This window comes from Petaurus breviceps, unplaced genomic scaffold (assembly GCF_028583685.1).
Source record: "Petaurus breviceps papuanus isolate PSGF00001 unplaced genomic scaffold, PetGlider_PUasm1.0 129, whole genome shotgun sequence".
NCBI classification, from domain to species: Eukaryota; Metazoa; Chordata; class Mammalia; order Diprotodontia; family Petauridae; genus Petaurus; species Petaurus breviceps.
In genome coordinates this window covers 3900372-3926315 of record NW_027185665.1, presented here as the reverse complement: position 1 = coordinate 3926315, position 25944 = coordinate 3900372, and the positions used below count along the sequence as shown (strand labels likewise).

At 42.6% G+C, this 25944-nt stretch overlaps 1 protein-coding gene and 1 long non-coding RNA gene across 2 annotated transcripts in view; one reads left to right on the top strand and one right to left on the bottom strand.

Moving 5' to 3' along the window:
• The window catches only part of LOC138173733 (uncharacterized), a 24952-nt gene extending 2466 nt beyond the window's left edge, over positions 1-22486 (top strand). The window contains exon 2 of the long non-coding RNA XR_011171500.1: positions 22305-22486. This is a non-coding gene — a long non-coding RNA (uncharacterized lncRNA). The remainder of the gene's footprint in view (positions 1-22304) is intronic.
• LOC138173726 (retinal homeobox protein Rx-like) lies at positions 21619-25944 on the bottom strand. The gene is made up of 3 exons (XM_069103769.1): positions 25623-25944; positions 24972-25225; positions 21619-22116 (listed from the first exon to the last, which is right to left on the bottom strand). The coding sequence occupies exons 1-3, from the start codon at positions 25942-25944 to the stop codon at positions 21619-21621; spliced, it is 1074 nt and encodes a 357-aa protein (XP_068959870.1).

Sequence of the window (25944 nt, the reverse complement as noted above, 5' to 3'; positions counted from 1 at the left end):
TACACAAAGTGATGTTACTGTGTAATAAGGCTGGAAAGGTAGCTTGGCACCTACCTTTAAATACCAAAGGGTTATAAATGCCCAAGAGAGGAGCTGGCATTTGATCTTAGGTGCAACAGGGAACCACTGGAACTTTAAGGGCAAGAGAATGATGTAGTTAGAACTGTGCTTAAGGAATATAAATTTTGCAGCTATGTGGAAGATGGATCAGAAGAGAGAGAGAGATTTGGGGCAGAGAGAATGTTTAAAAGCTTATCACAATAGTCTAAGGCCAGAAGTGTCGAATTTACTGCTCCCAAACCAATGGAAGCTGAACCAGGTTAAACTGTAATTGGGAAACGTTTTAACAAAATAAGCAAAAATACAATGCAATGGAGATAATGCAAATTTTTGGTCTCCTAAGTCAACATGTGGCTTTCAGGGATCTGTTTCTATTTGAGTTTGACACCACTGGTATAGGCAAAAGCTGCTGAGGGTCTGACCTTGAGCAATGACTAGACAAGCAAAGAGAATACAAGAGATGTTGTCAGGTTAAAATGGACAAGATTTGGCAACTGATTAGAGGAGATGAAGTGAGGAGTCGAGGATGAGGATGTCTCTGAGGATGAAACTAGATGACCAGAATAATAATGGGAATGACAATGAATGATGTTTTGGACAGGTTGAACTTGGAATGTCTATATAGCATCCAGTTGGAAACATCCAATAGGCAGTTGATGTTTTGATACAGGAGCTCAGTAAAGAGAGATAGATATACAGATCTTCGAGTCATCTGCATAGAGGTGATAATTAAACCCAAGTGAGCTGGTGATATCACTGAGAAAGAATGTAGAAAGAGAAAATGAGGACTCCAAGGACAGATTCTTGGGATATGTACCCTGTTAGGGAGTAGGATATGTATAATGATTCAGCAAAGGAAATTGAGAAATCAGTAGAGATGTAGGGGAAGGCAAGGGCACAGTGCCTACGTGCTTTACAAATATCACCTCGTTTGATTCTCACAACAACCCTGGGAGGTGTTATTATTCCCATTTTACAGTTGAGAAAACTGAGGCAAACAGAGGTTGTGACTTTCCCAGAGCCACAAAGTTGATAAGTGTCTGTGGCTGGATTTGAACTCAAGCCTTCCTGAATCAAAGCCCAGCCATATAGACATTGTGCCATCTAGGGAGGGAATCAAGAATATTTTGCAAACACAAAAAGAAAAGTGCCCAGGAGGCCAGAGTAGTCAACAGTGTCAAATGCCTCTGTGTCAAAGACTGAGAAAAAGTCATTAGATTTGCGAGTGAAGATATCATTGGTAACTTTAAAGAGAACAATTTTCACTGAGGGTAAGATCAGAAGGCAGATTGCCAAGGGTTAAGAAGTGAGTGAGAAGAAAGGAAAAGAAGACAGCAAGTATGGACAGCTTTTTCTTTGAGGTTAGCTTTGAATAGAAGAGCTTGATAGTTTAAGTGTCAAATGAATTTTTAAAGGTAGAGGAGTCACCTGGACATATTTATAGGAAGCAGAGAAGGAGCTGGTAGATAAAGACTGAGCAACAGATGAAAGTTTCAGGAAGGTAGATTTTGTCTGGATATAAGGAAAAGCTTCCCCCCCCACACACACACACACATTTATTTTAGTTTTAATTTATGGAATAAAACAAGCATTTCCATCACATAGTAGAATAAAAAAGATGATTGCACATGAAACTGCAAATCTATTATGTACACTTGTTATTCTTTTTAAATATATAATAATAACATAAACTTTTTTCTTTTTTTCTCTTTTTCCTTCCCCTCCCCCATTAAACACAAATAGGTATATATAGGTAAAATTATTCTACAAATACTTCTAATTGTAAGTTCTTTCTCTGGATGCAGACAGCATCTTTCTTTATATGTCCTTTATAGTTAATTTTGGTATTTATAATAGTCAAAATATTCAGTTCTTTGCCACAACAAAGAGAACTGCTATAAATGTTTTAGAACATCTAGGTTCTTTTCCTTTTTCCCTAGTCATCTTTGGAAATATACCTAGTAGTGGTATTGCAGGGTCAAAGGGTATAGGCAGTTTACCAACTCTTTGGACATCATTCCAGATTGCTCTCCAGAATGGTTGGATCAGTTCACAATTCCACCAACAATGAGTTAGTGTTCCAATTTTTTCCATATCTCCTCTTCACAATTAAGGTGGAACTGACTGCTTTGGGAGATAATTGATTTACACAACATTAGAGACAGAATAAGCATTTTTCAAAGACGTTGTAAAAAGGATTCCTGTCCACAAACAAGAGACCTTTAAAGTTCTTGTCAGCTCTAAGATTCTGTTAATTGGTTTAGGGAGAAGAAGGGGCATTCTGGGCAATAAATCAATGTTTTTACTAACAGGTTCTCTTCCAAGCCCCCCACCCAACCTGGGGGACTCTTGTCTAGGTCTTCCATAAATTGACTCCAGGCAGCCCATTCTATGTGCTAAGGGTATTCCATGAATTCTCCTGGAGTAAATCCCCTCCCAAGCTGTCTCAGAGATCATGCCCTCTCCAATGCCTTCATTGAATTCTCTTCTTCAAAAGGATCTGATATTGGTCACCCACATATTAGTTTGAATATAAGCAGCTATATTCCCTTTCCCAGAAGTATTTACATTGGTTATCTCTAATTATAAAATGAAAAACTATGCCCCACTGGCGAAATTGGGAGATAAATATTTTATGGGACAAGGGGGGGGTCAAGAACTTGCTTTTTATTGTTGATGATGTACAGTAACTGTTGCAGGAAATGAGACTGGTGAAATAATGATGGTGGCAAGTCTCAAAGGCTGAGAAAGGATTTTAAGACAATAGGAAGCCACCAGTTCTTGGGCAAGGAATTAAACTAAAGATAATTGGTGCTTGAGGAAAAATGTTTCAATAGTGAAAATAGAATGTATGAAATCAGGAAGAAACGAATGACCAGGGAGACCAGCGAGGTTTGTCTTATTACGCCTGGTGCTTTGAAACATACCCCATGACTATGGGTCAGAGTCTTGTATAGTCATTTTATTAGAAATAGAGGTTTAGCAAGGGAGAGTCATGTCAGACTGGTTTTTCATTACAGATTCTGTTGAATCTGAAAATTTCTTTGGTGCATCCCACTGAGTTATGGAAAATCCACTAAATTATATTCTTTCTCTAGAGGGTGAACCTGGACCACTAATCCAAGAAAACATTTCTTCCTTATGTTTAGGTATCTTTGAGGGGTGGAGCAGGGCAGGGAGACTGGGTCTCCCTCTCTCTCAGATTGGAAGTACAGTGGCCTTTCATAGATTTCACTCCTGCTCAGTATGGGAGTTTTGTCCTAGCCCATTTCAGACTTAGGTGGGTTGGCCCTTCTTAGAAAGCCTTGTAACCAACCCTCCTCCCCTCCAAGTGGCTCACCATATTAGTTTCATACTTAGTGTGGATACCTGATTAGCCTAGCCCACTTCAGATCATAATTCCTGAGTTTAAGTGATCCATCAGCCTTAGCCTCCTGGGCTGTAGAGAATACAGGGAATGCCAACATGCCTGGAGGTATTTAGATAACATTTAAAATTACACCCAGACTTTTTCCAGGCAGGTTGTAGGCAACATCACAAAGTAGGCAGAGTTTCACTTCTCAGATTTCAGCCTGCCTTTTTTGTACCCCTTTCCCTTTCCCACAGTCCCCCCACTTATCTACATGCTCATGGACCTCTGATTCTCTCTTAACCTTCTTTCCACAATCTCTCTGGCAAGGGATTTCATATTAATCATTTACAGTTTAGCATGAATGAGTTCAAGGCAATGCAGGTACCTCTTCCAGGGGACTGGCATTTTTAGTCCTAATTATGAACTTAGAAATAGGCTTTGGTCTGGTGAAGATATTTTTAATATTAGAGAAAAAATGGAGAAAGTTGGGTGGCAACTGGAAGGCCTTCCAAAGCTACCCCACAACTTACAAAGAAGTTAGCCATCTCTTCCATGAGACCTAATCCTTCTAAAGAAAACACTCAAAGACACAGGCTTCTTCTATACCAGCTCCTGGAAACTACCAATTCTCAGTCTTCCAAGGGAGGCAACAGATGGAAGTTCGGCCACCATGGTAGATGATGACCAGACAGCAGAAACCACAGAAAGTTTCCAAACTAACCAGTCCCCCAGGGAGCAAGGATCATTTCCTCCTACCACTTCAGGGGCTGCTTTTCCAAGGCTTTCAATATAATCAATCAAAAACACCAGTTTTAAGTACAGGACCATCTGTCCTGACCCCAACCACTCTATTTCCACGCTAACATTTATTTCCTCAGTGGTGACAGTTAAGAATTATAAAAGGCATTTCAAGGGCACAGACTAAATGTCATTTTAGTGGCCAGATCTACCCCGAATTAATTATACAGGTTTTCCCCCCATTATTTAATATTTAATTATTATAAATTATTGATAAATTAAGGTTTTTGTTTTTGCCTTTTGGAGGGCATTTGGGGTTAAGTAACTTGCCCAAGGTTACTCGGCTGGTTTTTTGTGTGTGTGTGGGTGTTAAGTGTCTGAGGCCGGAACTGAACTTGGGTCCTCCTGACTCCGGGGCGGTGCTGATAAATTAAGTTCTTAACTTATTATACTTTTAAAAATAAAATTAGCAGAATAGGGACAAGGAGGAAACCCATTTAAAATTTGCAACATGACATAATAGGCTAAAAATTATCTTTGAAAATTTTCAGTTAAAGAAAAGCTATCAATAAGTTCAATATAGAGTGGAAAGGACATATTCATCAATGAAATAATAATCTCCTTTGGAGGGATTCCCTGAGCCTTCCTTACGACATGGAGAACTGAGCCAATGGCTTATGTTCTATTGTCTGAACGGCCTGTGTGCCTTGACCCAGAAGCAACTTCTTATTCTGCAATGATTCCTGAGGACTCTATAATCCCAGAAAAGTTTTGGTTTGAGGAAACCCACGACAAAGAAGTCTATTCCTTTCGAGTTGAGTTTATTGGGTGGTACAAGGGAGATGTGAGAGATGGAATTCTAGCACCCCCCATTATCAGACTACTTCAACCCGTGGCAACCACAGATTTATCATTGCCAAACACTTTGGTGTTCTTTATGCCCAAGACTTTATATAGTTTGTAGCAGAACTCAGCACAGATTTTCCTAGGAACACTCACAAGGAAGGGGAATGCATTAGGAAAGACACAAAAAATCGGCCGATCACTCTTTTTTTTTTTTTTTTAAGCAATTGGGGTTAACTAACTTGCTCAAGGTTACACGACCAGTTATTTCTGGGTGTGGTGCTGAGTATCCGAGCCCAGATTTGATCCCCAGGTCTTCTCAACACTGGAGCCGGTGCTCTTACTCGCTGTGCTACCTGGCCGCCCCGCTGATCACTCTTACTCTCTTTCCTCTCAAGGCAATCTGTTCTGCAACCACAGTGTGATGGACTACAGTAAGCAATCGTAACCCAGAAGTTCTGACTCACCACTTTTGTCAGTACCTACAGACAGCTCCATGGAGGGAGAGGAAAGCCCCGGTGCCTCTCCTCTTTAGGACTATTGGCTCCTGCCTTTACAAATCAATTGCACCCCCTCCATTCCTGATCGTGATAACTCTTTGAAATTTTTGAAGGAAAAGCACCAGATAAAAAGAAGATATTGCCACTTGGGTTTTTGTCTTCCTGTTGAGCTCTGCTATTTGCCAACTGAGGGCTAGAAATATTAGATGGGACATTAAAAAAATAGACCAGGTCTCTGATGAACTAACCCTATTTCAACTTCAACCCCTTCAAATCCTCTTTAAAAAAAAAACCCACTTATCACATTTTTTTCCTCTTTCCTCTCACCTTTTTCCTTCTTAAGTTTTCCTAAAGTACAAGATTGATCATGTCATCTCTTACATCCAGAGATTCTCTGTTGCTTCCTGGATCAAACACAGACTTCTCTGGCATTCAAAGCCCTTCATAAGCCAACCATCTCCTACCTTTCCATTTTTCTTACATGTTATTCTCTGACATGTGCTCTTTGATCCAGTGTGACACTGGCCTTCTGGTTGTTCCATGAATAAGACAGTTCGTCTCCCTACTCTGGGCATTCTCTCTGACTGTCCCCCATGCCTAGAATGCTCTGCCTCCTCTGCTCTGACTACTGACCTCCCTGACTTCCTTTAAATCCCAACTAAAATCCCATCTTTTACTGGAAGCCTTTCCCAACCCCTCTCAATTCTAATGCCTTCCCTCTATAAATTATTTCCTATTTATCCTGTAATACAGTTTACTTTGTATATATCTGTTTGTATGTTTGTCTCCCCAGTTAGATTGTCAGCTTCTTGAGGGTGGGGACTGTCTTTTATCTCCTTTTATATCCCCAGTGTTTAGCCCAGTGCCTGGAACATGGTAGGTCTTTAATAAGTGTTTGTTGATTATAACCACTTGTGGGAAATGGAACAGGAACTCACAAAATCATTGGCAGAATAAGGACTGAAGTCCAGGGCTCCATATCCCCCTACCCCATGAAATTACCTGCTGGCCTAAGCAAAAACAAAACCCTAATAAACCTCAAGCAATAGAAAAACACGGTTAGATTCATCAACCCTAAAGTTTACTATTGTACCTTTTACTTCTAGCTAGGACCCAGGTGTTCCCAAATGAAGCAATTCTTCCAAATGTTCTAAGATGGTGTCATGGGAATGGGGAGTTGAAGATCTTCCCTGCCCCTTAATAGACTTAGGGGAGTTTGAAGACCTCCCCTGCTTTGAAAGTAAACTCTGCCCCCTAATAGGCTCAATGTAGGCACATGAAGCCTGTGGTGGGTGGAGTTTGATGAAGGGAAGCAGAGCCCACAGGAAGCTGGTGGTCAGAGCTAGTCAGACTGTGGGGGACAGAGGAGCTCAGGCAAGGAGTCAGATGGTGAGTAGATATTGATCTTGTATTGGTTTGTGGGAAGGCTGAGGGATGCTGTGGCTCTCAGCATTATTATGGCTTCAGAATATCTTTGGTACTATGATGGAATTGGCTTACTGGTTTGGGGATTTGGTTTTCTGGTGTCTAAATAAATGCTTCAGTTCTATCCTCTATCTAGAGAGTTTGGTATATTTTGCGATAGAATGCCATATGCGATACTTATAGTCACTACCTTTATTATGATCGTGGGTGCTGTAAATACTGCATTGGTACTACAGAAGGCTAGAGCCTCACCCCCCTTCCCCAGACCTATCACAAACTTACAGAGTTGCAAAGGACTTCAGATAATACCTTGTCCAACAAGAATCCTAAATAGAAGTCCTACATCATACCCATCCTTTTCTTAAAGAATTCTAATGAAGGGGACTCTCCTGACTCAGCCCCTTCCACCTTGGGAGACTCTGTTAGGAAGTTTTTCCTTACATCATTTCAAAGACTGCCTTTACTGTACCTTTTACCCATTGCTTCTGGGTCCAAGACGAACAAGTGTAATCTCTCTTTTCACATGAAAGACTTAAAAACAGCTATCATGTCCTCCCCAAATCTTTTCTTCTCCAAGAAGGCTAAACATGCCCAGTTCTTTAAACTGATCCTCCTACATTATGATCTGAAGTCCCTTCATGACCTGATTATTTCCTGTGAACACCCACCAAGTTATTATGTCTTTCCTAAAGTGTGGATCCCAGAAAAGGCACTAACAATTGTAAGCATGTTATTTTCCTGCCCAATCACCTTCATTAGCTCCTTGTTACCTTTGAAATATTTTAAGCCATTCATCATTTGAAATCGGCTTACTTCTCTAGACATTTCTGGAAACATTATTTCCTTTCATGCCTGCAACATTTGGGCCAAATTGTCCTGTTTACTGATTCCTGTACAAGGATATTCCAGCTCTAGCTTCCATTCCTTTCCATACCCAGAATGCCCTTCTTCAGTTCCATGTCTTGGAGCTCCTACCTTCTTTCACAGTCAGACCAAATGCCACCCCCTGGTCCCCAGGTTGGTCGTATCCCACTCTAAATAGTCATATATATTTATGCATGCACACACGTATACACACACAGAGAGACGTAGATTGATGATAGGTGATACATAGATAGATGACGGCTGAATAGTAGCTGCTAGTAGGTGATTGGCTGGTTGTTGTCCTTCGTTCTTGAAGAGGACCCAAAATGCCATTATTATGTTGGAGTCAAAGCACTTTACCATAGGTTGGGTACAAAGAGTCCACATGAACATTTGGAGTGGAGACGTCTCTAAATTTGTGCATCTCACGTTTCTTTTGAGTTATTGCAATAACTGGCTCCATGAGAAGAGCCCCAGTCTATCAAAATGAATCATCTTCTGCTCGCCCCTGCACCTCCATTATTTGTTCCCACTGATAGAATGTGATAGTATGTAAACTCTCTGAAGGCAGGAGCTTATTTATTGGTTTTGTCTATATACCCTGCACCGAACACAAAGGCTGACCCACAGCAGATGCTTCATAAATGCATGCGGATTAATTGGTTTAAAAATGTGGGTCCCCAAACTGCACAGAATACCTCAGATGTGACCTGACCAGGGTAAGTGGCAGAGGAAACATCACTTTCTTTTTCCAGGAGCCATGCCTCTCTTGATGTAACCCAAGATCACACTAGTATATTTGGCTTCTACATAGGAGTGATAATTTTTTTTTTAAAGCAATTGGGGTTAAGTAACTTGCTCAAGGTTGCACGGCCAGTTATTATTTCTGGGTGTGGTGCTGAGTATCTGAGCCTGGATTTGATCCAGGTCATCCCGACACTGGAGCCGATGCTCTTACTCGCTGAGCCACCTGGCCGCCCCAGGAGTGATCATTCTTATTGAACTTGTAGGCAACCAAAATCCTCCAATCTTTTCAAATATTTCTATATTGTACTTATGAGGTTGATTTTTTAACCTAACTATAGAACTTTACATTAATCCATATTAAATTTCATTTTCTTAGATTTCAGCCCACTCTTATAACCTGTTGAGATTTTTTTTTTTTTGGATCTTGACTCTGTCAACCAACATTTAACCCTCCTAGTTCTATGTCATCTGGAAACTGGATAAGTATGGGATCTAGGCCTTTATCCAAACCACTGATAAAAATGTTTAGCAAGTCAGGGCTATGACAAGTCCCTTGGGCACTCAACTAGAAAACTCCTTCCAAGGTGTATTGAATCATTAATAATAATTGCACCTTGGGTCTTGCCTTTCCTCTAGTTCTAAATCTATCTAACCATTGGATCATTCTAACATACATTTCTCCATAATGCCCACAAGATTACATAAGGTTTTATCAAATGCTTTGCTAAAATTTAGGTATGTGTATATATGACATATTCCCAACTAGATTATAAACTCTGTGAGAACGGAGATTTTTCCTTATCTTTTCCGTAGTGCCTAGAAGGATGTCTTGCATGTAGCAGATGCTACAAGAATGTTCATGGAAGGGTGGGTGACTGGGAATAAGGAAGGGAGGGAAGAAGGAAAGAAAAGAAGAAGAGGGAAAGGAAGAAAAGAAAGAAGTAAGGAATATTAGAAGGAAGGGAGAGAGGGAGATGGAACATAGAAAAATTGGGGGGAATTGGTAGAAAAAAAGAAAAGCTCTAAAATGTTACTATAGAGTTTTTATTATAGAATCATGGAATTTCAGAATTGGAAGTGATATCAGTAGCCACTTAACTTGACCCATACCCCTAAAATAATCTCTTGTACTTAATAATATCTTACAAGTAGTTATCCACTTTTGCTCAAAAACCTCCAATGAAGGGAGAATTCTCTTTGCTCTAGAACAGGGATGGGGAACCTGAAGCCTCAAGGCCACATGCAGCTCTCTAGGTCCTCAAGTGCAGCCCTTTACTGAATCTAAACTTCACAGTACAAATCCCCTTACCAAGAGGATTTGTTCTGTAAAACTTGGAACTCAGTCAAAAGGCTGAAACCAAGGACCTGGAAGGCCACCTGTGGCCTGGAGGTCGCAGGCTCCTCACCCCTGATCTAGAGTCAGCAGATCATATATAGTTATAATTGTTAGGAAGGTGTATTTCCCTCCCCTTCCCCCTCCCCCCTTAAATAATGCCTTTATTCATTTCTTTAAAACTTCCTTAGGTGACTTTCCAGGTCATCTAATTCAACTCCCGTCTGAAACACAAATCCTCCTAAAATATCCTTGACAAGTAGTCTTGCTTTTAGAGCTCTCTTTTCCCTCTTATAGCTTCCCATTGTTATCCATTCCTCTGGCATTAAGTATGTTGTATAGGGCATTGACTTTTGGCCAATCAACCCACCTACATTTATAGCAGGTAGGGAGGTAATGACTGTTTAAACATCAATAGAATTTAAGCCAACAGTTTTTTTTTCCCCTTTCAAGTAGTCATTCTAGGAAGCGGTACACCAATTCTAATCACAGTCAAAACTTTCCTTTTGAGAGTGGAGTTGCTAAGTCCTGCTAGCGATTGTCTTATTTTATACTTGCACCTCATGAAAAAAAAATTAAACAAAGAAACACAATATTTGCTACCTCATTTACCAGTCTTGTCCCTGAAAAGCTTTTGGTAGTTTCCAAAAAACCAAAGGGCATAGATTTGTCATTAGTGAAAATAGTCAAAAGAATAGAGGCAGCATCAGGAAGAGGAAAGAGCATTAAATCTGCCATCAGGAGACCTGGTCACTCCCAAGGTCGTTCCAAACTAGGAAAATCCCCCAAATCCCCCTGAACTCCAACTGGAATAATAATAATTACTCAGTCCAGGGTTGCTGTGAGGGAAGTGTTTCACATATAAATGTTGAATTGTTAGTAATAGCATGTATACCTATATCAGATTGCTTACCATCTCAGAGAAGGGGGAGGAGACAGATGGAAGTTTAGAATCTGGAACTGATAGCTTAAAAAAAAATGTTTAAATTGTTTTTACATGTAATTGGGGAAAATATTAAAAATAATAATAGCAATGTATTGCAACCTCTGAAGGCAGTTTGAAAAGAATTCCAAAGTTTGTGACCAATGACATCGAAGTTAGAGTAAATGTTCAACTTCCCTGTACCTGCAGCTAGATGGCTCAGTTGATGGAGTGTCAGGCCAGACTCTTTCTGAGTTGAAATCTGGCCTCAGACACTTTATTAGTTGTGTGATCCTGGGCAAGTCACTTAACCCTGTTTGCCTCAGTTTCCTCATCTGTAAAATGAGTTGGAAAAGAAAATGACAAATCACTCCATTATCTTTACCAAGAAAACCCCAGATGAGGTCATAAAGAATCAGACATGACTGAAACACAATAATACAGCTTCCGAGGAGATTTCTTTGCAAGTTCTGGTCTGTTGATTAAAAAATAAATGCAAAGACCAGAACACATTGCTTTATAGTCAGTAAATCTTAGGACCTATCAAGTCATCTCTTACTAAATAATATAAATTTTGTGGGGTGTAGGGAGCATCCTGGAACAAGGCCCGGTCAAGACAGAGAAGATCCCATTCTTGTATTGGTATCCATACACTGAGACAGTCTTGTCATTAGATTCCAGACCTCCCTTTTGAGAATCAGAAAGGGTAGAGTTAACCATAGGGCTTCTCCATCTGGAGAAAGTACCTCCAGAATAGGACCTACTCCCTCTTAGGTGGGATTTGTATCTGAAGTCCTTCTATTTCTATTTCGTCTGAGGCTGAACATAAGAGAGATAGCCACCAAAATATTTTTTAAAAAACCACTTCTAATCTACCTGTGATCTCATTCATTTGGATATTCCCCTCAACTCTCTCAGGCCTGCTTATCCCCTTGGAACTCTTGTCCATCTCCTCTCATAAACTGAACACAGGAGGTCTACCTAAGGGACTGGAGGCCTCCCTCCACTTTGGGGGAGGGATGCCTCCCTCCACTTTGCTAGAAGGATGCCTCATGGGATACCTTTTAAAAAATCTTCTAAAAATCCAAATTTTCGATTTTTCAGGCAGAGAATTTTAGAATCCAACTTTCTTTTCCTGATGAGGAAACGGGCCCTCGGATGAAGTAATTTGCCTGTAGTAACCCAAATAGTTGCAGAGCTAGGATGGAAACCCAGTTATGATTTGCAGCTCAGGGCTCTTTTTCTGCAATGCCATATGCATTGCCTCCCTAAAGCAAAGAAAGGATGAGAGATAGCTGGGGTGGGTGGGGTTGGAATGGCAGGCTCGGAGTCTTCTAGGGCAAGGATCTAGATGATTTAATCCAGTTTTAAGAAAAGGGTTTTACAGTGAGCAATTACAGAACGGTTAAGGAATTAATCACTAATGGGTCATTAACTCTTACTACCATTGTACAGTTAACAAGCTGAGGCTGGATTATCAGAGCCGGCACCCAATTAAGGAGAAGACATTCGAAACACAAAGCGAACCATTGGCCTCTTGAAATGTTGGGGGAGCCAGCTTGGAGGAGGGCAGAGTCCCTGGTTCCCACGTAGGGTTATTAAATGCTCCATGCTCTCAGGGGCCGCCTCCTGGTTCGCCCTCCAGATCTGACGGGGGAGGCGTAAAGCAGGTGGAGACAGATTTACTTAATATCATTATTTTCGACATGGTGGAGAAGGACTTCATCTCTCCCCCCTCCGCTTCTCCTGGGACTTGGCTTCTCATAATGTAATAAGATTTCTGTTGATGAAGGAGTGTTTGGAAACAAGGCCATGGGGTTGTAGACTTGGGTATGGGGCTGGGACTCTAACTGAAGCTACAAAACAGCTGGCGAGCAGGGTTTCCTCCTTTTCTTCGTTCTCCTCCCACCAAGTGATATGATCATGTTTATTCTGTAGAAACTGGAGTAGGGAAAGCGGCGGTGGAACCCCGGGGGGTGAGGGTGGGGGGCGGAGTCAATCCTAGCACTCCCCTGACCTCCCTTCTGCCCAGCATCGTTGCCCCAGCTGGTTTTCAGCTAACAGAAGAGCCTTGGACCAAGGGTTTGGGAGTAGCTAGGTGGAACCTGGATGAAAGTTGATCCCCACACCCACATCCTTTTTCTCCAAGGGTAAACTAGATTTGGAGGTGTGTGTGTAAGGGAATGTTAGAAGACAAACTCAAGAAAGAAGTGATCAGATCCTACAATCTTTCCATTCTTCCAGGTTTTTCTCCTTGCCACCTTCATTACTCCCAAATGCCTAATCAATAAACAGAAAAAAAAAAAAAAAGATTATTGATCTGTAACATCAGGACCTCCAGATTCAATCGCCGAAATCTATTCCCAAGAATCCTATACCACCTTACCCTTTCCTCTTAAGGGGCTACCTAATTAAAACCAAACCAAACCCCAGATCCTCTCCCTCTGGCCTGAATGCAGGTGGAAGATTCCGAAGAGGGATCCAGGAGTAAAGACAGAATAGTTCCCTTCGAATCTCGATTAGAAAACTTGCTCGGACAGTTGGCTTGCAAACCAAAGCACAGGGGGTCAGCCTGCTTAGCGGGAGAGGAGACTTGCCCCCAACTGGCCCCTGGCTGGCTCAAGGCGGAGCCAGAGGCAGCTGTCGGAAGAGTTTGGAGTCGCTGCTGGCGGGACTCTCTTTGTCCCGCTTCACTGAGCCCGCTGGGCTTCTCGGAACTCGAGACTCCAGCCTCCTTGACAGGTTAGCGCTGCAGCCTGGGGGACAGGGGCACTTGTTGTTCCCAGGCCTAAAAGTGGGGTTGGCCCTGGAGTGAGCAGATAGGAGGCCGATGACGTCTGCAATGCCCACTGGATGGTTGTTGTCTCAGCGTGGACGGAAGCCACTGGGGTGGGGGAGCACTTCAAAAGGGAGTAGGTGGTCTGGACTGATTATTCTGGGGTCTTTAGGAAGAGGGGATCGCAGCACCAGCGGAGAAGCAGCAATAGGTCCAAGTAGACTGTGTGACCCCGGAATGTCTAAGGGGGAGCTGTGGGGGAGCTACGGGGGAGGCTAATAATTGAAGTTCAGTGGAAAGCTGGAAGGTGCAGTCAGTCTCCTCCAGCAGTAAAGAGCCAGGAAAAGGGAAGGGAATAACCTCCTTTAGGACTCACCTAAGTCGCGTGCACACCACTGCAGGCAGACGCACACAGACTGAGCCCTAAGCCTCTTTATGCCCACACTGGCGGCTCAGGGGAAGGAACTCTTCTCCATTTAATCTTTGGCCTAGTTACACTAACTTTTCCCCTCCAAACTTTTGTCTTGCTCCTGGAGATCCGCTTTATGCTTGCCTTTCCTCTAGACTTTGCAGCACCCCCTTTCCTTACAGGAGAAAGTCTTACTCTCCCTTGCCTTACCTCACCCTTCCACTTCCTCCGGGAAGCATTTTGAAACAACCTTATCTGGAAGTGGTTCCCCCCCTGGACTTTGATAGTTACACACCATTCATTTGACACTACTGTCTTTGATGTAAAATCACTTCTTCGTGTCTACATGCTTTCTTTCTCTAATCAGTTTGTAAACTCTTTCAGGGGTCTGTTTCTTCAAAATGTCAAACACATGTTTATTACTGAATCTATTATTAATTCATGTAAACAAAAAGGCAGGATCAAATCCTTCAAGACGGCAACTTAGCAAACAGATTCTATAATGTGAGAAGAGGGACACTTAACTTCCTTTTAGGGGCAGCATGGGAAGATGGTTAGAATTGGAATCGCACGTGCCTGTGTGTATTTCTTGATAACCACAGATTGGCCCTTCTCCGGTGTTTTGTTTTGGTTTTTTTTCTTTGAGTGTATGAGATCATAGATTTGAAAGTTAGGAGTGACCTTATGCCATTTCCTCATTTTATAGGTGAGGAAACTGAAGTCCCATGTGGTTGTGATTTCTCCAAGGTCTCTTTCCATTGTACCACACTTCCTCACTAAAAAAAAATAGGTGATATTTCTAAGAAAAGTGGCTAGTAATTGCTCGGGATAAGCAGACATAAGTGGATGGTGATCTGCATCCCCGGAGAGAACATCCATGTCAATGAGATCAAAGATCTATGTAACCATTAGTTACTTCTCATGGCTAGCCATATATGTTCCCATGTGTTGATTCCTTCCTCTATCTACCCCACACAAGAAAATTCTGACCCTATTCTTTTTTGGTCCCACTTACTCCCTTTTCTTTTCTTTTTGCTTTTTGGAGGGCAATTTGGGGTTAAGTGACTTGTCCAAGGTCACACAGCTAGTTTTTGTGTTAAGTGTCTGAGGTCATATTTGAACTCAGATCCTCCTGACTCGAGGGCTGGTGCTCTATTCACTACGCCACCTAGCTGCCCCACCACTAACTCCCTTTTCTTCATTCTTCTTAGGCTGAAATTGATTAAAGAAAAATGGGACCAGATCTTTGGCCAGGAGACCTTACTTCTGAGTTGTGGGGCATTGTGAGAGCCACACCATCTTCTTTTGTTACTTCCTTGAGATACTCCTTCAGCAGAAGTCAGATCTGCCCCAAATTCTATAGAATAATAATCATGTAACCCAGGTGACTATACGTGGAGGATTTATTTTCTCTTTTCTCCCTAAGACTGCCTCCCATCTAACCAACCTAACTTGTTTCACAGCGGGATAGCTTATTGAGCGAACAGATAACCTTATAGAAAACTTCCTAGACACAGACTAGATGCCCTTCATCTCCTTTTATGGGAGGGCTTATGGGAATGAAAGCTTTCATCTCTGAGTCCCAGGTTTCTATCAACCTATCTGCACTTGGTTGATCCTTGTCTGCCTCAAGAACTTGTAGTTAGCCTGAGCACCCAGCAGATGTGCAATATCTGAACCCAAGACCTTGCAGCATTTTTTAGTTCTGTTAATGCACTTCTTTGATTATAACTTGGCATTTACTGGCTGAAGTGCGAAGTTTTTTGGACTTTTTCCCACTTTTATCCTATACTCTTCTCCCCTGAAGATTACTATCATAATGGCTGCATTCCTCTAGGTAAGAAGCAATCCAGCATAGATCCCAAGATCCCAAGAAATCTCTTATTCCTTGGACTGACATTCAAAGCCTTCAGCAATCTAATTTTAATTTCCCTTTCTTGCCTTATCTGAAAATATAATAAAGAAAGAGCATGTAGCTTGGAGTCAAAAGGTCTGGAAATCTGAGATTTGTCAGAGTTTCCTCATTTGCCATTTGTGTGTGACCTTCTGAGTCTAAACCTGTTTTCACTTATAAAATGGGGCTAATAATGCTTATCCTATCTCATTGGATCTAGAGCTGGGTAGAAACTTCATTTATTCTACTTTCTCAATTTAAGGGTTTCAATTTCAATAAACTTTTGTTTTGTAACTATTTTGTTCGAAGCACTTACTGTTCTAAACATTAAGTCCACAAAGACAGACAGTCCCTGCCCTCAAGAAACTTACATTTCATTTTGTTCAGTTGCTTTCTGTCTTGACCCTTTTTGATCCCAAGGGGTGGGGTGGAGTGTTTCCTTGGCAAAGATCCTCAAGTGGTTTCCATTTCCTCCTCTACCTCATTTTATAGATGAGGAAAGTGAGGTAAGCAGGGTTAAGTGACTTGCCCAGGGTCACACAGCTAATAAGAGTCTGAGGCCAGACTTGAACTCAGGAAGATGAGTTTTCCTGATTCCAAGTTCATTGTGCCACCTACCTGCCCTTGCATTCTAGTAATAATAAAAAAATAGCTGACTTTTAAATAGCACTTTTAAAAAGTTCATAAAGTTCTTTATATGCATGATCTAATTTGAACCTCATAAAAACCCTGTGAAGTATAGCTCTATTTGATTTGTGACTTCATTAATATAGAAAACTTCCAGAGAGGAAACTCCCTTTACTAATGCAGACCTGAAATTGCTCTTCAATTTTAGTGCCACTCAGAGGATAAATGACTTACCTATGTCAGTGGAAGGACTCTTAAGTCTTGCTAACTCAGAGACTTGTTCCCAATTCCCAACTTTGCAGGTGATGAAATTGAGACTCAGACACCTACCCACAATCACACATCTTGTAAGGCAGGATTTAAACCAGGAGTGGGGAACCTGTAGCCTCAAGGTCACATGTGGCCCTCTAGGTCCTTAAGTGCAGCCCTTTGAAGTTCAGAGAACAAATCCCCTTAATAAAAGGATTTGTTCTGCAAAACTTGGACACAAGTTCTCCACCCCTGTTTTTAAACCTGTATCTTGTGAGTCCATGCTGAGCACCCTCTCCACTATATTGTGATGCCTCCAAGTATAGAAACTGAGACCCAGTGGGGCCCAAGATCAGAGTCACAGTGCTTCAAAGCTATGTATTCTGACTCCAAATTCAGTGCCCTTTTCCCCATACTGCCAAACCTTCCTACTTTATGGGATTGTTGTGAGAATCAAAAATCATCATGTTATCTAAAGCTACTCTGTTATTATAAAGTGCTCCATAAATGTAAAATTTTACTATCTCTGTTATATCATGGCAAACTGTATTGTCACAGTTCTTGAAACAGTCCCATACTTTCCCGACTCTGTGGTCTTATTCATAAGACCATTTTGGATGTTAAAATCTTGCCTCTTCTGCAAGACCCAGCTCAGATTCCACCTGTTCCACAAAGCCTACCCTGATCTCATAGCATTTTGTTGGTACTCTACCTCTGTTATGATATATGGTGAATCCCACCTTGTAATAGGTATTTGTCTACATTATCAAATAAGATTGTAAGATATTTGAGGGCAGGGACCCTGTTTTATTCATCTTTGTCTCTCAACCATTGTTTAACACACAAATGAACTCTTTTGTGCTCAATAGATATTTAGAGAAAGGAAGGAAGGAAATTGAGAAGCATACTAAAAAGTTGAGAAAAGGAGCAAAGGAAAGTGGGGCAAAGATGCAGAAGGGGAGAGGAGGAAGGGATACAAGCAGAGGAATAGAGGATAAGGAAGTGGGGAAAGAAAAAAAGGAGAAAAAGAAGACGCCAGAGGTACATACATAAGAGGGAGCAGTGCAAATAGAAGGAAGAAGGGAAGAATTAGACTCTGACAAGATAGACAATACCTAATAATACTATCTCCACAATTAGATTGGAGACTCCTCAAGGACAGGGATGGCTTTTTTGACTTTCTTTGTATCTCCAGCACTCAGTACAGTGCCTGGAACATAATAAATAATAGTTAACTGACTGACTGACTGACTGACTGACTGAGTTGTAGAAACAGTTTGCTTACATAAATCCTATTTTCCCCATTGGGTAGAAGGAGTGGGAGAGATGCAAATAAAATAAGCTGAAATTGTAGATATATCTATATAAGCACATTTGTTCCTTAACTTTTCATATCACTTTTCTCAACAAGAACTAACATCACAGAATAAATAACATCAGAGATTTAGAGCTAAGAGACCATCTAGTCCAACCTTGTTTTACAGATGAGGAAAATGAGGTCTGGGGAGGTCGGGTAAGCCAAGGTTAAACAGCTACTCAGTGACAAGATGTGACCTCAGCTCCTTTAATTCTAAACTAGCATTCTTCCTACTACACTATTCAGTCTCCAAATATTTTTTGAGCCTATATTATGTATAAAGGACTGAGTGGGATACTCAGTTCTCCAGCACTCAGGCCCTTGCCCTGAAGTAGCTCACAGTCTAGTAGAGGAGAAAATAAAGCAAAACCTAGAATAAATACATACAATTCAAGGTCCTAGACTAGAAGTACCACCTTAGTGAAATTGGGAGGGATTTGATTCCTTCTTTGTACCCAGGATGGGGATTAGAATGCTGGCACTGTCCTTCCTATTTTTACCACCTCAATCAGGAGTAGGGTGCTGGCTTCTCATTCCTCATTCCCAGGTTACTTCCTTCCTTACCTTGACTAGCCAAGCACCTAGTGGTTCAGTGGATAAAAACACTGGGGTTGGAGGCAGGATGACCTGAGGTCAAATCCTATCTCAGACATTTACTAGCTGTGTAATAGAGAAAGGACCCTTAACATCTCTGTGCTGAAGTTTCCTCATTTGGAAACTGAGGGAGTTAAATGATGGACTCCAAGGTCCCTGCCAATCCTGCACTTAGGATTTTAGGAACTGAGGATGGAATACCAAAGAATTTGGAGTATCAAGAGATGGCATCATTAGCAGATTCCCCTATATGAAAGGGTGCAGACTTCCAAAGTGAAGTGAACACTCCCTCATTATACTTTAAGAATATCTACTGGGAGATATTATGGATAAGATGGAGAGGAATGTGGACAGAAGGAACCAGAGAAGGAAAGGTGTATCAGAGAAACTTATGCTTCCTTGTCTCGTGGCAACAGCTCTTTCCCACAATGCCTGTCATCTAGTCCTAGAGGCCACCCAAGACTAGTAACACTTCTTCTGCATTTAAGATCAATGACACTGCTCCAGTGGTTTTCTCTTCTCCTGTAGGCTTCCATCTCAGGGATCTCTTGCCTAAGGGAACAGTCAGAACTCCCAGTAGCTTCTTTGATGGGAAAGACTCTTTAATACCAACTGGTTGGGCTCACTTTGCAGCACTAATCTAAAACTAGAACGATAGAGATAATTAGCAAACTCTCAGACAAGAGTGACACATAAATTCATGGTGTAATTAAGATTAGAAGGGTTCTTAGAAAGCACTTAAATAATATCACAGATTGAGCAAACTGAGGCACAGAGATATGGAGTGACTTGTTCAAGATCACACAGATAGTAAGTGGCAGAATCAAGATTTGAAACCAGGCCTTCTGACTTCAAATCCAAAGCCTCATCATTTTGCCCAACCCTTTCATTTGACAGATGGGGAAAATGACTCCAACAATCATTGGGTAGTTAAATACCAGAGCCAAAAATGAAACCTTGGTCCTTTAACCCTTTAATACAGTGCTCTTCCAACTATAGCATGCTTGCTTTGTGAAAAAGCAGTCCATCTTCTTTTTTGTTCTTTCTTTTTTTCCTTCTTCCTTCCTTCCTTTCTTCCTTCCTTCTTTCCTTCCTTCTTCCTTCCTTCTTTCCTTTCTTTCTCTTTCTTTCTTTCTTTCTTTCTTTCTTTCTTTCTTTCTTCCTTTCTCCTCAGCTGAAAGGCTTTTACTCAATATTGAATTTCTGTATTACTCAATTCACAATTCACATCGACCTTATCAGTGCTACCCATCATGTTGTAGATATGTGTCCATATCTATCTCCAGGACTAGACTTTAATGTTTTCTTACTCATCTTTGCTTCTGTAACATCATCTATCATGATGCTTTGCATACAGTAGGCTTTCAATAAATGCTGATTAAAAATAGAGAAATAAACACCTGTATTTTTCTTGCCTGGGACCAGGATATTACTAAAAAGAAGATGGCTTCTGTTTAGATTCATAGCAAAAGAACAAACAAAAACAACCCATTAGTTTAATTTGTTATATACTCAAGTGAATGAAGGCAAAGGTTCTTAGTGGAGCCCATGCATGGTGTCTGGCAGGAAGTTTGGGTAGCAGAAGGGGGGGGGAGGGGAACAGAAAAGATTCTTCCAAAAGAAGAGGCAACCTCACAGAATTTCTCTCTGAGATGCTAATTGATTAACCCCACAAAGGCAGAAAGTTAATGGAGTCTGACTGAGAGGTGTTTTGAAGGCAGTGCTGGGGTGTGCTATTTGAACCCACTTAGGAATAGATATATCCAAGACTCATTTCATCTGCTCTCAGGGAGTGTAGCCTTCCTGTTTCTGTCATTTACTCAAAGGAACCACCTGCAGCAATTAAGCAAAGAAGCAACCAGTATAGATAATAAATGAGTTGTGAGCTTGCCTAAAAATCATTTCCAGAGGAGAGCAAGTAACCCTCTTGCCCTCTTTTCCGCTGGGATCTCTGGGATAGGGAGGAGGAGAGGAAAGCCTTTCCAGGGGTCCTCGGGGAATTAGGGGGCTGTGGAGAGCAGTAACGATCTGTTTCCTCGAGAACCAAGTCATTGAGTGTTTTCTAGAATTCCCACCAGGACGATCAGAAAAATCTAAGGTCTTCAGCACAGCCAAAACATCCTATTTCAGCTGCTTTAGGAGAGTTTGCCTGTTTCTCAGCATCCCTTCCCCCACAAACTTCCATGGTCTCACAAACGTTCCTTTCAACCTCACACAACCCAGGTAAATCACAGAAAGTAGTCTTTAATTCTCTCCAACGATATTTAGAAACTACTGCTATGTACACACAACTTCGTAAAACCCATTTTCCTGGTTGTCTTTTCCAACTTCCCCAGCCTCACTACCGGCCCCAGTCACGATAGGACAGGTGAAGAAAACCCCAACCACTCGCCGCACACTTTCGATCTCTCTGGAGCTTGGCGGAGGCCTCTAGAAGTCAATAAATGCGAGGGTCAAAGTTAGGGAGTTGAATGAATTCAGAACATCTTATTTCCCTCCAGCTACATAAGAGAAGGGAAAGCTCAATTGCTTGTTGTTCAATTGGTGGAGTAGGGTTGAGTACAGGTAGCTCCAAATAGCTTTTAGTTATTCCTTAAGCAGAAACTTGGAGGATTTCCACCTACCTCCATGCCACTGATTAGTGTCCCCTTGGAACAATGAGCATGAGATAACTCTCGCCACGGTCTGGAGGCAGTCTGGCTCCGTGGCGCCCCTGCAGAATCCTTGCTTGGGGGACAAAGGACAGGGGAGTACAGACAGAAGGGAGGGACGCCCTCGTAACGTTCGGATCTACAACAGTTTAAGGGATTCAGACACGGAATAGGTTTGAAGTGTCTTAGGGGAAAACAATTCACTGTTTGGTGCGGGAAAAGGCCCCACAGCCTGACCCCCTGTGGGGTCAAGAGGAGTGAGAAGAGGGCCGGGGTCTCATATGGCCTGCCAAGGCTTCCCAATCGACTGGATGTGCTCCTTGGCCTTCATGCGCAGCGCTGCGATGCTGGTATTACGGGGGTCTGCTTCTTCCAGGGAAAATTTGTCCACAAAGTTAGGTCCGCACTGGTAAGGAGGAGGAGGGGGCGGCCCAAGGGGTTGCAGGCTGTGCCCCAGAGGAGGGGAGTTCAGGAAGGGTGGTGGGGGCGTGTAGCTGGCTGGGAGGCTCTGCGGGGAAGTCACGAAGCCGGGCAGGCTCTGCAAGGAGGTGCTGCTGCCACCGCCGCCGGGCAGTGGAGGACTCAGCCACGACTCTAGCTGCAGGGTCGCCCCGCCGCCGCCGCCGCCGCCTCCCACGCCTCCCCCCAGCTGCGGCAGGGCAGCGGCTGGCGGGGAGCGGTTGAAGGAGAGGATGGGGGAGTCTTGTAATTTCATGGACGTCACTTCGAGCTTCTCCTGCCTCCTCCACTTGGCTCTGCGGTTCTGAAACCACACCTGTGGACAAACAACGCGCCGGGATGGTCAGGGCAGGAGGAACCGGTACCCAGCACTGTTCCGATGCCTCCCAGCCATGATCCCCCCAAATGATGGCTGAGAGTTTTATTCTCTATTTTACATTCTGAAGGTACTACCTTTTGGTATAGCCCCGCTAAGATCCTGCCCTTTTCTTCTTTCCTTTTTAGGATCATAGCTTCCAGAGTAGAAGGAGCCTTAGAAATCATCTAATCCGGGGGATTATTAACCTATTCTGCGTCACAGACCTCTTTGGAAGTCTGGAGAAACCTATGGACCCTTTCTCAGAATTAAGTTTTTAGATGCACAAAATAAAACCTATGGATTACAAAGGAAACCCATTCTACTAAAATGGCTATAAAGCAATTTTTTTTTTGGGGGGGGGGAAGCTCACAGATCCCAGTCTAAGAATTTTTGGACCAGCTTCCTAATTTACTAGGAATTTAGGCCTAGGAAGGTGAAGTAATTTGCCTGAGAAACGCAAAATCACAAAGGCAGTAAGGTTTGGGGGGAGGGAGAGGGTCAGGGTCTTCCCACTGCAAATTCAACTCTCTTCACTACAACTTTCTTTCCCTTTTCTTCCTCTGTTCTTTCTCCTCATTATTCTTTCATTTCTTCTATCTTTTGTTTATCTCTTTTTTTCCTTTCCATTTCTTTTCTTCCATATATCCTACTTTCCCTTTCTTCCTCCTTTTCCCCGAGCAATTTCAATCATCTTTCTTCTAGGTTTAGTTCTTATTTTTTTCCCTTGTCAACGTATTTGCCCAAACTTTATGGTACTGAGCATGAGGTAACACACCACACCCACACATATGTATGTATTTGTGGGTATATACATGCATGTATATACATGCACATATAACTATATGCTGTGTAGATATGTATGTGCATGTGTGTACATACACAGATAATTTCAACTCTAACCAGAGATCTGTAAACCAATGAAAAGTGACTTCAAAAAATATATATAAGAAGGGCCAAGAGTGAAACCTAGTTCCTGAGAGTTGTCCTGTGAGGGTAAATAAAAAGTTCCATTTCCCCAGAAATAAACTGAAAAGAGAGGAAATAGAGAGAAAAGATGGCTAACTGGAAGGGAATCACTACAAAAATGAAAGGTAGGATTTGAGATGAGGGAGAGATGAGACACAGTTGAGATTGACCATAGACGAAGCACCTAAGTAAATTTAGAGTTAAGTTTACATTGAGATAGCCCACTGAAAAAATGCATTTATGTTTAGAGTAAAGAAAGAAAGAACACTTCCCTCCCTCTCCCTCATGATGCACTAAGATCTTGAGGTATCTTTGTTTTCCAGGAACTCCAACACAGAACTGTTCCCCCCCCCCAAATCTCAGGGATATTCAATTTCCCAGAAATAGCAAGAATGGAAAAAACACAGGGAAGGGTCCCCTTCTTTGGAACTTGGCTTTTCTCCCAATATCTCTTCCATTTCTTCAATTCCCCTTTACCGCTAGTGAATATTCAGAGGCTCTGTGTGTAGGAGTCCAAGTTCTCCTGGACAGCCAGAGGAAAAACCAGGGTGGTACAGTCATGGTGCCTCCTTTGGGAAGTTCAATAAAATTTCCTACAAGTAGGAGGATCCTGCCCTTTTCTTCTCTCTCTTCTCACCCTTTTCTATTCCTTTTTCTCATCAAGCTACTCTCATTTTATACTTCTGAACACACACACACACATGCACAGACATATACTCACATACATAATTAATACATATACACACCTCACCTCCCTCCCCACCCCCACCCCCATCCCCCAGTGAAATCTGTTTAGGCTTGAATAATATAACCTATCTGAAGGCTCTATTCTCTGGTACACTGAACGGACCTCACCATATACTTTTTAGGTAATAGGCAACTATGCTGCAAGATCCTTTCAAATGACTACAAACTAATACTTTAGCGCTAGCCACCTGCATCTCGCCCTAAACTCCAGTGAAGAAATATCACCTCACCCTCCTCTATTTGCAAGAAAAATAAATAATTTTTTTAAAGCAACTTGGTCTTCTTTATGGAAAGGTAATGACTTGGATACCTAGAATCCCAACTGTAAAGATCCAATGAAATTGGTTCCCAATTTCTCCTCTTCAGATTTGACCTAACCCACACAATTTGGAAACCCTCCCAGATTTTTCACAGATGACTAGCAAATATATAAGGCTTTTAAATATTTTAATGATGGGGATTAAAGATAATTCAGCTCTAATTAAAGCCAAAAAAAGCACCATACAATGAAAAGAAAAATTCTTTGCACTGGGAATTGGATGGATTTAAAACAGACATGGCAAAGCAATATTCTCAAAGAAAAATCCCACTTTATGTCTCAACGGAGAAGTGGAGCTGAGAAGAATATGACCCAATTTCAAAGTAGAATTTTTGACAGCAGGGCTGACCAAATAATCGAGGATGTATCCAAGTGGAGGCTTGATTCATACCATAATTTAATTATCCCAAATGAGTTTGTGTCAGAGCCTTCCCCAATCTCCATTACACCACATACTCAAGCCCTTAAGTGCCATGAGATTGGAGCATATTAATTCAGACACTCTATCTCTCTCTTCGGAATTAGAGAAGTTTAGGAAGACATCTCTGCAAGTTTTCTACCGAGTGTCCTTAGCTGTGGGGGAAAAGGAGTTCAGATCTGGATCCCAAAGTTGTGAACCCTTGAGAAAAGAAAACCCAGGAAGTTAAATGTAGTTCATAAACTCACTCTAACGCCGGCCACCCACTATTAGCCCGGATTAGGACTCTATTCTTGGGCACCTAAGGTGAGCCCTTCCTCCTCTTCCCAGGTGCCCTGCGTTCAGAACGGTCCCTCTCTTTACCTGGACTCGAACCTCTGGCAGGTTGACCTTGACGGCCAGCTCTTCGCGGCTATAGACGTCTGGGTAGTGGGACTTCTCAAAGGCCCTCTCCAGCTCATGCAACTGGTAGGTGGTGAAAGTGGTGCGGTTCCGGCGATGTTTCTTCTTGGGCTGCTCCTCGTCCGACAGTTTCCCGTCGTTGGGGGTGTGGCACGCGTGAAGCTCTGGGCTTAGACATTCCTCCCCTGGCTCCTTGGGGCCATAGGAGCAAGCATCTGAGAAGTGAGGGGAATCCGTTCCGTAAGCAACTCTGTCTCAGGGACGTTTTTGCTCACCTCCTGCCTTCCTTTCTTTCCTCCCCCGACTCCCTCCAGTCGTACTCTCTCCCCTCTGAATTCTGCGTTCCAGGGTTGTCGAATGGAGTTCTTGGGAGAGTGTGCTACTTAGGGGTCTTTCTAGTTTTCCTGGGAAAGACGTTTTTAACCCCTCCCTCAGCCCCCAGTCACACACTGTCTTTTTGTAGTTTAAAAAGATCTGTTAAGATCTCGACAACTAAAACTATCTAAGAAACATCCCTCTCAAGAGAGTGCCGCTTTGAACCTCGGAGACAGCCTCCTTTTCTCCTTTGGGCCCCCTCTGAAGTAGCCAGGGGGTCGGCATTCACTCACTCACCTAGGTACTCCTCTGCCTGGGCCTGGGCAGGGGGCAGCAGCGGGGCCGGGAGCTGAGCCGGGGGCGGCGGCGGCGGTGCCTCTGCCTCGCCGGGCGCTCTGGGTAAGTTGAGGCGCGCCCCTGACTTCTTGTCCTGGTCCTTGGAAGCACGGGAGCCTCTGTCTGCCGGGAAGGAGCCGAGCAGCCCCTCGTCCTTGGTAAATCCCAATATGGCCTCGATGCTGTGTATCCGCGAGGGGTTAGCAGTGGGGCTCCGGACCAGGTGTCCAGAAAGGGAGAAGCTCCCGTCTGCCATGGGTAGAGCTGAGCCTGGCAGGTGCAT